At 50.0% G+C, this 13,978-nt stretch overlaps 1 protein-coding gene across 1 annotated transcript; it reads left to right on the top strand.

The window, feature by feature from the left end:
- The first annotated feature begins 10,545 nt into the window (after nucleotides 1-10,545).
- On the top strand, nucleotides 10,546-11,481 carry LOC102450439 (olfactory receptor 14C36-like). Its single transcript, XM_006132671.2, has one exon. It carries the CDS (start codon nucleotides 10,546-10,548, stop codon nucleotides 11,479-11,481), a length of 936 nt encoding a protein of 311 aa, XP_006132733.2.
- The last annotated feature ends 2,497 nt before the right edge of the window (nucleotides 11,482-13,978 follow it).

Genomic DNA, 13,978 nt, shown 5'->3' with positions numbered 1-13,978 from the left:
CTTGAAACAAGCAAGTAGCCTCAGTTTCCCTCTCTATGTGATCTGACCCCAGCCCACTTGCCTGCTTTGAACGTCGAAATACTGCAGTTCGTAGTGATGATCTGAGCCACTGAAAACACCGCTCCAGGACTCAGGGAGCCGCAGTGGGGTCAGGCGAGCCCTCAGCTGCAATCTCCACATGACATACTCTCTCCAACATGCAGGAGACATTAGTGCCACCCCCGCTCTAACCACTAGACCCCGCTCCTCTCCCTGAGCTACGGACAGGAGGCAGGACTCCCAGCTGAGCCAGGTGATGGAGCTGAGATTGGTCCTGCTCGGGACAGGGGGCTGGACATGATGCCTCCTGAGATCTCTGCCTGCCCTAGGGTGCTACTTGAATTCAGGAGACCATCAGCTGGCTCCATTAACTCACCTGGCGCTGGGCTCCCAGCGGAGGGGCGGCTGCAGGTCTGGGCTGAGGCGCGACGTGCTGTGCCGTTATATGGAGGCTGGCTGGGCAGGTGTCCAACAAGGGACGGGCAAGGATCTGAGCAAACAGCCTGGGAAGAAAGGATTCCCAGGAACTGGGCGAGAAAGGTGCCCTCTGAAAGGAGGGTGGGGAGTGCAGACGTGCCAGGTTTGGGTGCATCAGGGGACAGGGGAGGTGGCCAGATTCCTGCCCGTGGCCCGGGCCCTGTGGTACATGCCCTGGCAAGCCCAGGGAGCCACCGCCCGACCAGCGTGGTGCCGATGTGCTCCAGAGTGCCACCAGCCAGGAAACGCTGACTCCTGCCCCCACCTCAGAACCCCTCCCTCCCTCACCCTGACTCCTGCCCCCCATGCTCAGCCCCCTGCCCTGAGCCTTTCCTCCCTGACCCACCCTGACTCCTGCACCCCACCCCAGCCCCCTGCCCTGAACCCCTCATCCCTCCTCCATCCTGACTCCTGCCCCCCATGCTCAGCCCTCTAACCCTGACCTGACCCCTCTCCACTCCCCCTCCCTGACTCCTTATCAGGGGTGGCTATTAGTTATCAGGCTGTTTTTGCAGGTGCTGGGCTGGTCATAACCCACGAGGCGCTGGCTCAAGGCCTCCTTAGCTGTGTAAACAACTCCTGAGATAATGAAGCCCAAGGACGGTGCAGGAATGGATTGCCCCCTTCGGCTTCTTCCTAGAGATGGCCTGGGAACGTTTGGGCTTCTCCTCCCTCCCCCACCCTGACTCCTGCCCCCCTAACACAGCCCCCTGCCCTGCACCCCTCTTCTTTCCCAGCCTTGACTCCAGAATGGATAGTCATAGGGTACCTCTGGACTGTGAGAATCTATCGGAAATTGATTCCTCAAATGTAGTTTGTGTATCTTTTCCCGATACTTTTGTCGGAAGAGGCTCTGCTAGACTGGGCCAAATATTGGAAAACCAACCTCTTTCAAAAGCCCCCTACTTCCTTGTAGAACAAGGAATAGAGGGGCTGGCAAAAGAGCATGTTTGCTCTTCTGCAAAAAAAGCAGAAGAAAAAAACCCAGGTTCCCTGGACGTGGCAGAGTTTTTTCCAGTATCCTGAAACCCCCCTGCAGTCTAGCCAGACCCATATAGTCATGGAATCCAAGGGTGGGAAGAGACCTCAGGAGCCATCAAGTCCAGCCCCCTGCCCAAAGCAGGACCAACCCCGACTCAATCAACCCAGCCAGGGCTTGGTGAAGCCGAGACTGAAACACCTCTAGGGGTGGAGATTCCACCCCCTCCCTAGGGAACCCATCCCAGCGTTTCCACACCTGCCTAGGGAAATCGTTTTTCCTAATATCCAACCTAGACCTCCCCCACTGCAACTTGAGCCCATTGCTCCTTGTTTTGCCACCTGCCCCCACTGAGAACAGCCTCTCTCCAACCTCTTTGGAACCCCCTTCAGGGAGTTGCAGGCTGCTCTCAACTCCCCCCTCGCTCTTCTCCTCTGCAGACTGAACAAGCCCAAATCCCTCAGTCTATTAGTAAAGGTCACGGGCTCCAACCCTGAATCATTTCTGCAGACTATGCCGATATTTACAGCCGTTTCATTGATCTGTTGATTTTATGGCATTCCTGGGCGGGCGGCCAAGGAGCTGACACACCCTGCCAGGAGGAATTCCTGAGAACTGGGAGTAACAATGCACCCTCGGTCCTATGGGGAGGGCTGGAGGCTTGCCAGGAATGCAGGTCAAGCTGTTCTTAGGAACTGGTTGTGTGGGAGCCAAATCACCTGCTTTATTTAGGGGTAGGACGTGAACTCTCATGAGTAGCGTTGGCCAAAAGGAGGCTTTAAACTGCTCCACCAACCCACACTCCCATCTGGCCAAGCTCTGGGCTCCCCTGGTTCTGCTGGGGCACCTCACGGCCAACCCCCAGCCCAACTCTTCCTCCCATTGACTTTGCATTTGTACTTGTTCAACTTCATCCTATTTTCCTGATTCTGGGCGGCATGAACAGGAGTGGGGTGAGCAAGACACGAGGAGTCATTCTTCCGCTCTGCTCTGCGCTGGTTCGGCCTCAATTGGAGTATTGTGTCCAGTGCTGGGCACCGCATTTCAAGAAAGATGTGGAGAAATTGGAGAGGGTCCAGAGAAGAGCAACAAGAATGATGAAAGGTCTAGAGAACATGAGCTATGAGGGAAGGTTGAAAGAATTGGGTTTGTTTAGTTTAGAAAGGAGAAGATTGACGGGGGACATGATAGCAGTTTTCAGGTATCTAAAAGGGTGTCGTAAGGAGGAGGGAGAAAACTTGTTCATCTTGGCCTCTGAGGACAGGACAAGAAGCAATGGGCTTAAACTGCAGCAAGGGAGGTTTAGGTTGGACATTAGGAAAAAGTTCCTACCTGTCAGGGTGGTCAAACACTGGAATAAATTGCCCAGGGAGGTTGTGGAATCTCCATCTGTGGAGATATTTAAGAGTAGGTTAGATAAATGTCTATCAGGGATGGTCTAGACAGTATTTGGTCCTCCCATGAGGGACCCTTGAGGTCCCTTCTAGTCCTAGTATTCTAGGATTCTATGTGAGATAGTATCAAAAACCTAAGGAAATACAACCAAGGCTCAGCTACTACAAGGTGGTTGGAAGACCCTTTCCAGAGAGTAGTTATCACAAGCTCACAATCCAGCTGGAAGGTCATAACAAGTAGGGTCTGGCAGGGATCCGTCCCGCGTGTGGTTCTTTTCAATATTTCATCATTTCTTTAGCTAAATGAATAGAGAACACAAGCTGGGAGGGGTTTTTAGTGCTTTGAATGATAAGATTTACATTCAACATGATGTGGACAAAGTGGAGAAATAAGATGAAATTCAATAAGGACGAATGCCAAGTGCTCCACTTAGGAAGGAACAATCAGTTTCACTCACACAGAACGGGAAGCGATTGTCTAGGAGGGAGTACGGCAGAAAGGGATCTGAGGTCAGAGCGGACCACAAGCTAAATATGAGTCAATGGTGTGATGCTGTTGCAAAAAAAGCCAACATGATTCTGGGTGGCATTAACAGGTGTGTTGTGAGCAAGACACGAGAAGTCATTCTTCCGCGCTACTCTGCGCTGGTTAGGCCTCAGTTGGAGTATTGTGTCCAGTTCTGGGCACCACATTTCAAGAAAGATGTGGAGAAATAGGAGAACATCCACAGAGGAGAAATAAAAATGATGAAAGTGCTTGAACACAGGACCTGTGAGGGAAGACTGAAAAAGAGAGGATTTGTTTAATCTGCAGAAGAGAAGACCTAACGAGGGACATGGTAACAGCTTCCAAGTACACAAAAGCTTCTTAGAAAAAGGACAGAGAGAAACAATGTTCTTGTTAACTTCCGAGGACAGGACAAGAAGCAATGGGCTTTAACTGCAGCAAGGGAGGTTTAGGTTGGACATTAGGAAAAACTTCCTACCTGTCAGGGTGGTGAAACACTGGAATAAATTGCCTAGGGGGGTTGTGGAATCCCCATCTGTGGAGATACTTAAGAGCAAGTTAGACAAAGATCTTATCAGTGCCGGTCTAGAAGATAACTGTCCTGCCGTGAGAGCAGGAGACAGGATTAGAAGACCACTTGAGGTCCCATCCAGTTCTATGATTCCATGACTCCATGTCACCAAGGTGCACAGAGTCCACAGGGCCTGCACCCCCATCTGCTGCCAGCTGTGACTCTCTTCTAGCTATCATGTGCCAACAACGCCCCACTGCTATATACATCGGCCAAGCTGGACAGTCCCTACGTAAAAGAATCAATGGACACAAATCTGATATTAGGAATGGCAACATACAAAAACCTGTAGGAGAACACTTCTATCTCCCTGGTCTCACAATTACAGATCTCAAGGTAGCCATCCTGCAGCAAAAAAACTTCAGGACCAGACTTCAAAGAGAAACTGCTGAGCTACAGTTCATCTGCAAGTTTGACACAATCAACTCTGGATGAAACAGAGACTGTGAATGGCTTGCTAAGGACAAAAGCAGCTTCTCCTCTCTTGGAATTCACACCTCCAGATCAGCTACTAGAAGTGGGCCTCATCCTCCCTGATTGGATCCACCTCGTCATCTCCAGCCTGATCCTGGCCTGCATATTTATTCCTGCCTCTGGAAATTTCCACTACATGCATCTGACGAAGTGGGTCTTTGCCCACGAAAGCTGATGCTCCAACACTTTGGTTAGTCTCTAAGGTGCCACAGGACTCCTCGCTGCTCTTCCAGCTAGGAGCACAGAAGGGACAGAGAGTAGCACAGTAGGAGCTGTCAGGACCATCCGTCTCAGGGAGAGGGACAGGACCTCCCCCTGCCTCTCCAACCAGCCTGGACTCACCGACTCTCTGTTCCAGGTCCCAGCTCCCTGCCAGGATCCTCCTCTAGCTTTTGTCCTGCTTCCCAGTCAAAAAGAGCTTCCCCTGGTTGCATCCACTCCTGGATTCTGGCTGCGATGGGCATCAGCCATGGTGTGCGCGAGGGAGACGGTCACATCGGAATTCCCATCCGTATAGAGGCAGTGTCCTGAGACGCGGAGGCAGGCGGGTTACTACAGGCCAGTAGAACTCATAGGCAACGTAACAAGGTGAATAAACCCTCCAGGCCCCCACATCCTGACACCAGGAAGTCACAGGTGGAAGGGGAGGGCCTACGACTCCCTCATGTGTTTCCTCTGGCTCACCGCACACCCCTGCCCTGCACCCCGCCTGGGCCTGCTATGGGTTATCAGTGGGCAGCAGTGGGGAGGGACTTGGCCCCCTCCCCTCCAGCATTGTTGGCTGCAAAAGTTGATTTCGGCCATCGCTGCCCGGGAGGCGTTTTCGGACTCCAGAGCAGCGAAGTGACTTGTGCAAGGGAACGCGGCAGGTTGGTGGCCGAGGCAGGAGCTCCTGCCATTTCTCATCACGAGCAGACTTGTGTGCATACTCATTGGGTCCTAGGCCCCGCAGTGCACTCTCCCTCCTCTCGCTAATTGCGATCACGACGGTTTCAGACAAGTGTTGGGAAAGTACAATCTGGACAGAAAGTTAATTTGGCCTCTGGGCCTCCTCTCCTGTGTTCTGCAGGGCCCCCGGGAGCGATCGCCTGGAAGCCCTCAGGAGTAGGCGTGGATACAAATCCTTCCGCCAGACACACACGCCTTGTGTGCAAGGAGCGATGGGAGTCGGGTTTTATCTAACCGGCCGGCCTCCCTTGCAGGAGAGAGCTGTTCCTCCTTGGACAATTACTGGCAGACAGACAGACAGTTACAAAGTGAGCGGCGTCTGGAGTTGGAGGAGAGGTCGTGGGTGAGGAGAAGAGTTGGAGGAGAAGGGCGGTGAGGTGTCTACACAAAATACTGCGGTAAGTGTGCTATGGCAATGAACTGAGGGGGGGTTAACGAGGTGCTTTTTAAGGAAAAACAATTCTTAATGGACAATATGGGGTTTGACTTTCAGTCACAAATTAGTTAAGAGAGAGCAATCTAAAGGAAGCAAAAATAGGGGTTACCTTCAGAAACAACTCTCTGTCTCTCTCTCTCACTTTCCGTGTCTGTCTGTCTCTCTGTTTCTGTCTCTGTCTCTGTCTGTCTGTCTGTGTCTGGCTATGTCTAGACCGCCGCTTTTTTCGGAAAAAGGTACGCAAATTGCGCTCTGCAATTTGTTGTTCTGATTGTTTTTTCGGAAGAGGCTTTTCCGAAATTTGGTCCGTCTAGACTGGGCCAAAGTTCGGAAAAAACTTCTCTTTCAGAAGAGCCCTTCTTCCTCAGGAAACAAGGAAGACAGGGTTTCTGAAAGAGCCCATCTAATCTTCCACAAAAAATGACAGAAGAGCAGACGTGTTCTCTGGACAGGATGGAGTTTTTCCGGGATACCTCTGGTTTCCTAGAAAAAGCTCTGTAATCTAGACATAGTCTTTGTCTATGTCTTTCTGTCTCTCTCTCTCTCTCTCTCTGCCTCTCTGCCTCTGTCTCTCTCTAGAGGGTATGTCTAGACTACAGAGCATTTTGGGGATACCAGAGGTATCCTGGAGAAGCTCTGCCACATCCAAGGAATTTGTCCAATTTCCAAAAAATATGTCAGCAAAGCGGATGCATTTTTTCGGCATCCCTGTAAACCTCATTCTATGAGGAAGGCCGGATGTTCTGAAAGGGTTTTTTTCTGACATTTGGCCCCATGTAGATGGTCCAAATGTCAGGAAAGCCTCTTCAGAAGAAAAGCAGAAAAAATACGCAAATTGCGGCTCACAATCTGCATATCTTTTTCCGACTTTTCTTTGCAGTGTAGCCACAGCTTCTGTCTCTCTCTCTCTGTCACTGTCTCTCTTTGCCTCTCTCTCTCTCTCTCAGTCTCTCTCGCTGTGTATTTGGATGTCTGTCTTTCTGTCTAACAGGACAGAGTCAAAAACAAATAAAGCATTCAACTTTCTCTCTGCTTAGCTCAATGGCAGTGCACAGTGAAAAATCAATGCAGACCCTGTCTAGCCATCGATACATCTTATTTTTTGTTTTTACATGCCTTTCTAGGCTGTGTCTACATTGGCATGATTTTGCACAAAAGTACACGCTTTTGCGCAAAAACATGCTGCCTGTCTACACTGGCGGGGAGTTCTTGCGCAAGAACACTGACATTCTAATGTGTGAAATCAGGGCTTCTTGCGCAAGAACTATGATGCTCCCGCTCAGGAATAAGCACGCTTGAGCAACTGTTCTTGAGCAAGAGTCCAGTGTAGACAGGCAACATGAATTTCTTGAGCAAGAAAGCCCTATGGCTAAAATGGCCATCAGAGCTTTCTTGCGCAAGAGAGCGTCTACACGGGCACGGATGCTTTTGTGCAAAAGCACATGCCAGTGTAGATGCTCTCTTGTGCAAATACTTTAATGCAAAAACTCTTGCGTTAAAAGTATTTGCGCAAAATCTTGCCAATGTAGATGTAGCCTCTATGTTTATATTTGTTCTTACTATGGAAATGGAGTGTAGCCACAGACCAAACTTAAGTTCGAACATAAGAACGGTAATCCTCACGTGATCCCTCCCCTGTCCCGCACCTCCAGACAAACAGAGGCTTGGGACATCTTTCCTACCCAGCCTTGTTAATAACCATGGATGACCCAACCTCCATGAATCTATCCATCTCTTTTTTGAATTAAAATTCCTCTAAGCCCCCTTTTTAGAGACAAAGAACCGGCTAGACCTTGTCTACAAGGTGCCAGAGTTGACAGCTCGGTTGGGGGGGTGATGTATTCCAATAGGTGTGAACCTGTTGCACACTCACACACCCCTAGCCCACGGATGTGCCCTTTCAGACAGTAGAATCCGAGAACCCCAGGGCTGGCAGAAACCTCAGGAGTCCAGCCCCCTGCCCAAGGCAGGACCATCCCCAACAAAATCATCCCAGCCAGGGCTTGGTCAAGTCAAGACTAAAACACCTCTAGGGATGGAGATTCCACCCCCTCCCTAGAAAACCCATACCAGTGCTTCCCCACCGACCCAGGGAAATAGTTTTTCCTAATCTCCCCCACTGCAACTTGAGACCGTTGCTCCTTGTTCTGCCATCTGCCCCCACTGTGAAAAGCCTCTCTCCATCCTCTTTAGATCCCCCCTTGAGGGAGTTGAAGGCTGCTCTCAAATCCCCCCTCACTCTTCTCTTCTGCAGGCTGAACAAGGCCAAATCCCTCAGCCTCTCCTCGTAGGTCATGTGCTCCAGCCCCCGAATCATTTTGGTTGCCCACCATTGGACCCTCTCCAATGCGTCTACATCCTGTCCATAGTGGGGGGCCCAGAACTGGACACAATATTCCAGATGTGGCCTCCCCAGAGCTGAATAAAGGGGAACTTGAAGTGCCTTGCACAGGACTTGAAGTGCATGCGCATGGGCCAGCTAAGATGCCACACACTTGTGCTCTACAGCTGTGGTCCCCAATGCGGTGCCTGTGGGTGCCATGGCGTCCACCGCGGCATTGATGTGTGCCTGCACAGCCCTCGCCCCTGGCCGTGTGGCACATGTGTGGTGCTGGCCCCGGGAGCCCAGCGCATGCATGGCCCCAAAAAGAGTGGGACCACTGCTCTACAAAGTTTGTGCCCAGCTAGAGCAGACCAAGGAGATGCGAAGATGTAACTGCCACCAGCTGGATGGGAACCTGGAATCTTCAGGAGCTTAGTCCAGGTGCCACTACAGCTCGTGCTCTAAGACCAGCTGCCTCCGAGCCTGGGCTGTCGAGGTCTCTTGCTCCTAGGCTCGTCAGAGCCCCACACTAGCTGTGTGGGTTGCAGAGACAGGACCTGAACATCTCTTCTTCCCCCGGTCATTCTTCGCAGGGAAGGAAGAGCTCGTCTCGCTGCTGGATTCTGAGCAAAGCTCCTGTGAATGGAGGTTCCCTTTCCTATGTTCCATGAGACAGACAGACCCGGGGCGGGAGATGAGAGGGGGCAGTGATGGCGGGAGAAACAGCAGGACGGATGCTTTGGGCCAATGGCCAGTCAGGCTTAACACCTATTGCTGGGGTTGGGGCCGATGACAGCGAAATAAAGAGAGCAGAGCGCTGCGGAGGCTTTGTGAGCGTCATTCTTCCGCTCTACTCTGCACGGGTGAGGCCCCAGTTGGAGTCTTGTGTCCATTTCTGGGCACCACATTTAAAAAAAAAGAGATGGAGAAATTGGAGAAGGTTCAGAGAAGAGCAACAAAAACGAAGGAAGGTCTAGAGAACAGGAGCTAAGAGGGAAGGCTGAAAGAATTGGGAAAGGAGAAGACGGAGAGGGGACATGAGAGCAGTTCTCAGGTATCTAAAAGGGTGTTACAAGGTGTGGAGGCAGGAAAAGGAAATAAGGGAATTTGTGGGCAGCCATCTTGGTCTTGTTAACGAGAGAGCAAGAGTCAGGCTAAGTCTGTGGCCTGACAAGGCGAGATCTGTAATTAGACGCTGCCTTTGCCTCTCGCCTCCATACGGAGATAAGGATAGAATGCTGACTGTGGCAGGGACCTTGAGATAAGGAGAATCTGAGTGGAACTAAATAACTGTTAGCCATTGGTGTTTGTAATGGGAAGGAGACTAATTGTTATTGTTATTATATCTAATAGACGGTATATAAACTGCTTCATAATTGCTTGTATTCGAAGATCTGCCTTGGAGGGGGGGGCTCCCCCCGTCTGAACCAATTTTTCCCTTGCTGCAACTCGTAATAAAACTGCCTCTGGCTACTTGTTGCTTAGAAGCTCAGATTGAGGACAATGTTTTCTTCCACACGAGGAGGGAGAAAAATTGTTCTCCTTGGCCTCTGAGGACAGGACGAGAAGCAATGGGCTTAAACTGCAGCAAGGGAGGTTTAGATTGGACATTAGGAAAAAACTTCCTGCCTGTCAGGGTGGTTAAACACTGGAATAAATTGTCAGTGTAGGGAGGCGGGTCTGGAATCTGCCTCCCTGTAGATGTTTAAGAGCAGGTTAGACAGACCTGTCAGGGATGGTCTACACAGTGCTTGGTCCTCTTGACATTCTTTCCAGTTCTAGTGTTCTAGGGTTTTATGATCTTCACTGGTTCTTGAGCCTACACCAGTTCTCCCCCAAGTGCCAGGACTCCTGGGTCCTTGGCCCAGCTCTGGGAAAGGAGAAACGGTTTGTTGCTTAGAGTAGTGGGTTCCTCTGGGTTCTCTCACTCAGTTTACGGAGGTGAGGGATGAGCGTTGACTCTCCCGTTTGCAATCTGCCTCCTGTAGAATGAGGAGAAGATTCCCCTAATCTTATACCACTTAGGTCAGGGTGACAAAGTTATTCCAGGGCCTCCTGAGCCATTGAGTAGAATCTCCTTCCCCTTGGTGTAAACCGAGGTCAGTGGAAAGGCCGGGGGATGCGACACTCCACCCCGTGTAAAACCAGGAACAATTTCTTGGGAGCCAACGGGATATGCTGCCTCTCTAGTCTCCGGGTGACTGTCAACATGGAGGAATGCCCGAGGAGTCAGGCAGGCCCCACACTACATCCGTCTTCCCAAGACATGGCACTGAACTTACATTGAGGAAGTTAAGGTGGGTTATGCAAAAGGAGGGAGATGTCACTAGCCGAATCCGGACCATTTCCCCTTCTCCTTCCCTCTGCAGGCAGCTCCCACTGGAAGGAGAAAGAAAATGTCCAACCAAACCAGCGTGACTGAGTTCCTTCTCCTGGGATTGGCTGACGTGCCTGAGGTGCAGATTTTATGCTTCACCCTGTTCTCAGTGATTTACCTGGTGGCCCTGATGGAGAATCTCCTCATCATCACAGCTGTAGCTTGCGACCATTGTCTTCACAAGCCCATGTACTTCTTCCTGGCCAACCTGTCCACCCTAGACCTCGGCTCCATCTCCGTCACCCTCCCCAAATCCATGGCCAACTCCCTAATGCAAACTAGGTCAATTTCCTTCGCTGGATGTGTCGCCCAGGTTTTTTTTCTCATCTTCTTCATTGGAGCCATTTTTTTCCTTCTCACCATCATGGCCTACGACCGATACGTGGCCATCTGCCGACCGCTACACTATGAGCGAGTGATGAGCCGGAGAGCTTGCGTCCAAATGGCCACCGGGGCCTGGTTCGGAGGTAGCCTCAATTCGGCTCTGCACACCGGGAACATCTTCACGTTGACTTTCTGTAGAGGCAACACGGTGGATCAGTTCTTCTGTGAGATTCCCCAGCTTCTCAAGCTCACCTGCTCAGAGGCGTATCTCCGTGAAGCTCATGTTCTCATCCTTAGTGCCTGCTTAGGCATAATTTGCTTCGTTTTTATCATTGGGTCCTACGTGCAGATCTTCAAAGTGGTGCTGGGAATCCCCTCAGAGCAGGGTCGGCACAAAGCCTTCTCCACCTGCCTCCCCCACCTCATGGTGGTCTCCTTGTTCGCTTGCACATGCATCTTTGCCTATCTGAAACCTACCTCTAATGCTACGTCGGGTCTCAATCTCGTGGTGGCCGTGCTTTATTCCACGTTGCCTCCAGTGCTGAATCCGGTCATCTACAGCATGAGGAATACGGAGATGAAAGCGGCCCTGAAGAGACAAGCTGGGCGGACGTTTCTCACCAAGAACTAATTGTCTGACTTTCTCCCGTGCCTACTTGTTTGCTTTGTTTCTCTTGGCCCATCTTATTTATCGCCAGGACAATGTCGTTTAGAAGCAAACGGTCCCATTTTGACTCTTGGCTTCATCCATCCATAAAATGAGGATAAGATTCTCCTAACCTTATACACCTTAGGACTCAGCCTTGACTTAAACACCTCTAGGGATGGAGATTCCACCCCCTCCCTAGGGAATCCATCCCAGCGCTTCCCCACCCGCCTAGGGAAATAGTTTCTCCTAATGTCCAACCCAGACCTCCCCCACTACAACTTGAGACCATTGCTTCTTGTTCTGTCCATTGCTCCTCTGTTCTTATGTAAGTTCGTGGTGGATTCCCTATCACTGGCCATTTTTAAATGAAATATGGATTTTTTTTCTAAAGGATTTGCTGTAAGAAGAATTTTGGGGAAGTTTTATGGGCTGGGTTATACTGGAGGTGCTGGTGGACTTGGAACCTGTGAATCTATGAAAAATTCAGCCCCCATTATCTAATCCCCGTTGATGAGCTGCACACTGGCATTGGATGTGCTCTCCATGCTGGTCCATGTCAATGTTGCTCTCTCGCTCTCTCACTCGTAAACACACACTCACTCATCGCTGTCCTGTTCTAAAATAACTAGCACATTCAGGTCCCAGATTCTCAGTGTGTAGACAGGGCCTTAGGAGTGAGTCTACACAGCGGGGCTATTTCAGGATGCCTGAAGTATCCTGAAGGAGCTACCCCACATCTTTTGAACACGCCTGCTATTTCAAGATAGGTCTCAAATTAGTGGACGTGCTGTTTTGGCATTCCTGTAATCCTTGTTCCATGAGGGTTAAGGGATGTCTTGAAACAACATGTTATTTCAAAATTTGGGTCTGTAGATGCATCAAATTTTGAAATACTTTGAATGTTGAAATAATGTAAGTTACACAATTTGTGTAGCAATTTCAAGTTTAAGATGCTGGGTAGATGCACCCCTTCCATGCCAAGGCTGAATTTGACTCAACAAAGGCTATAGGACTGCTTATGCTGCCTTTCGGTGGTAGCCGGTAGTTGGGTTCCTCTCTCTAGAGACCTATCCCCTTTTCATTCATCCTCAGAACCTTGACCATTCATTGACCAAAACCCTTCCCCTTCTCTGCCCACTTATGTTCCATATTTTTTCCCATCAACCTAGTCATATCATATCCTTAATCCACCCTGTCAAGTCAGCTTTGGAAAATAGGTAGGACCCATCCTGATGGTCAGCCGAGTTGGCTGCAACATGAGAAGTCAATTTCACTGTCAATGAACCAATAGTTGTTTGCTCATGTGCCTCAGTCAGATTGGAGACACTCCCAATTAAAAATTGCTAGGTGAGAGGACAGATTGTGCATCTGGAGGGTTATAATGTCTGCTACCTTCTGAAGATGTTACTGTTGTGTAGGCAGGAGTTGAACAGACATTGGTATTTTCTGAAAGTTAAAACAAAACTTTACAAGATTCAGAACATATCTTGCATCATTATTTACATCTCTAGGGCCATGTCTACACTACAGAGAAAGATCAAAGAAGTCACAGTCGATCATCCAGGTTCGATTTAGTGGGTCTAGTGAAGACATGCTAATTAAAGCTGAGAGTGTTCTCCCTTCAACTTCCCACAGTCTGGATGGTGCCCAAAATCAAGTTAAGATACTTCAATTAACGCAGCTGAAGTTGCGTATCTTAATTCGAACTTATCTACGAATGTAGTCCAGAAGTGTATGTGAGATCTTACCAGTGTAATTTGACGAACTGGATGAATACAAGGGGGAAATGCATGTGTGAAAAGTCATTCTACTTTTTAAATAAATGTGGTTCACCTGAACGCGCACCTCAATTGCCTTTATATTTGTGGAATATTCCAGCAAACCTAATTGGAAGCAACAGGGATGGGATATTCAAAGGGCCCCATGTCAGCTGCAGAAGTCCTCTGAAAATCAGGAGGACTTGTGGTTTAGTTGCTAGAGGCCCAGCCGAAAACCTCAATCAGACCTTCCCTCCCCCCCTCTCCAGAAAGTAGTTAAGCAGGAGTTGACCGTAAGCCGTCTTGGGGCCTCCTCACCCCACTGACATGACTGATTTTCAAGAGTATCTCAGAAGATTCCCAGGGGCTGAGTTTTAAACTCGCAGTGGGAGGGGGTTCGGACACCAAACGTTTATTAAGTGGAAGAGAAACCGAGCATGCTAAGATATCCCCAGTTGAAGCAGCCCTGCTTTTGCCTGTGGCATATTTGGGGGATACACCCAGGCACAAATATAGGGGTCTCATTATAATTTCTAATAATTCATAATCTTATAACGAACTTCTGTGACTCAAGGTGCCTCTAGGCAAGGAGGGGGGGCATGTGGAGTGAAGTGTTCCCCTCAAATTGGCCTGCTGGGGAGGGGAGGGAGAGGGACCCCTTCTCCTGCAGGCTTTGCCCCCCCCAGAATGCTCTTGGCACCCGGGCCTGGGTAGAAAGTAGA

The sequence above is a fragment of the Pelodiscus sinensis genome, chromosome 30, assembly GCF_049634645.1.
Source record: "Pelodiscus sinensis isolate JC-2024 chromosome 30, ASM4963464v1, whole genome shotgun sequence".
Taxonomy (NCBI): Eukaryota; Metazoa; Chordata; order Testudines; family Trionychidae; genus Pelodiscus; species Pelodiscus sinensis.
Note: the sequence above shows the minus strand (reverse complement) of the source record. Positions and strands in the feature narration are given on the sequence as shown.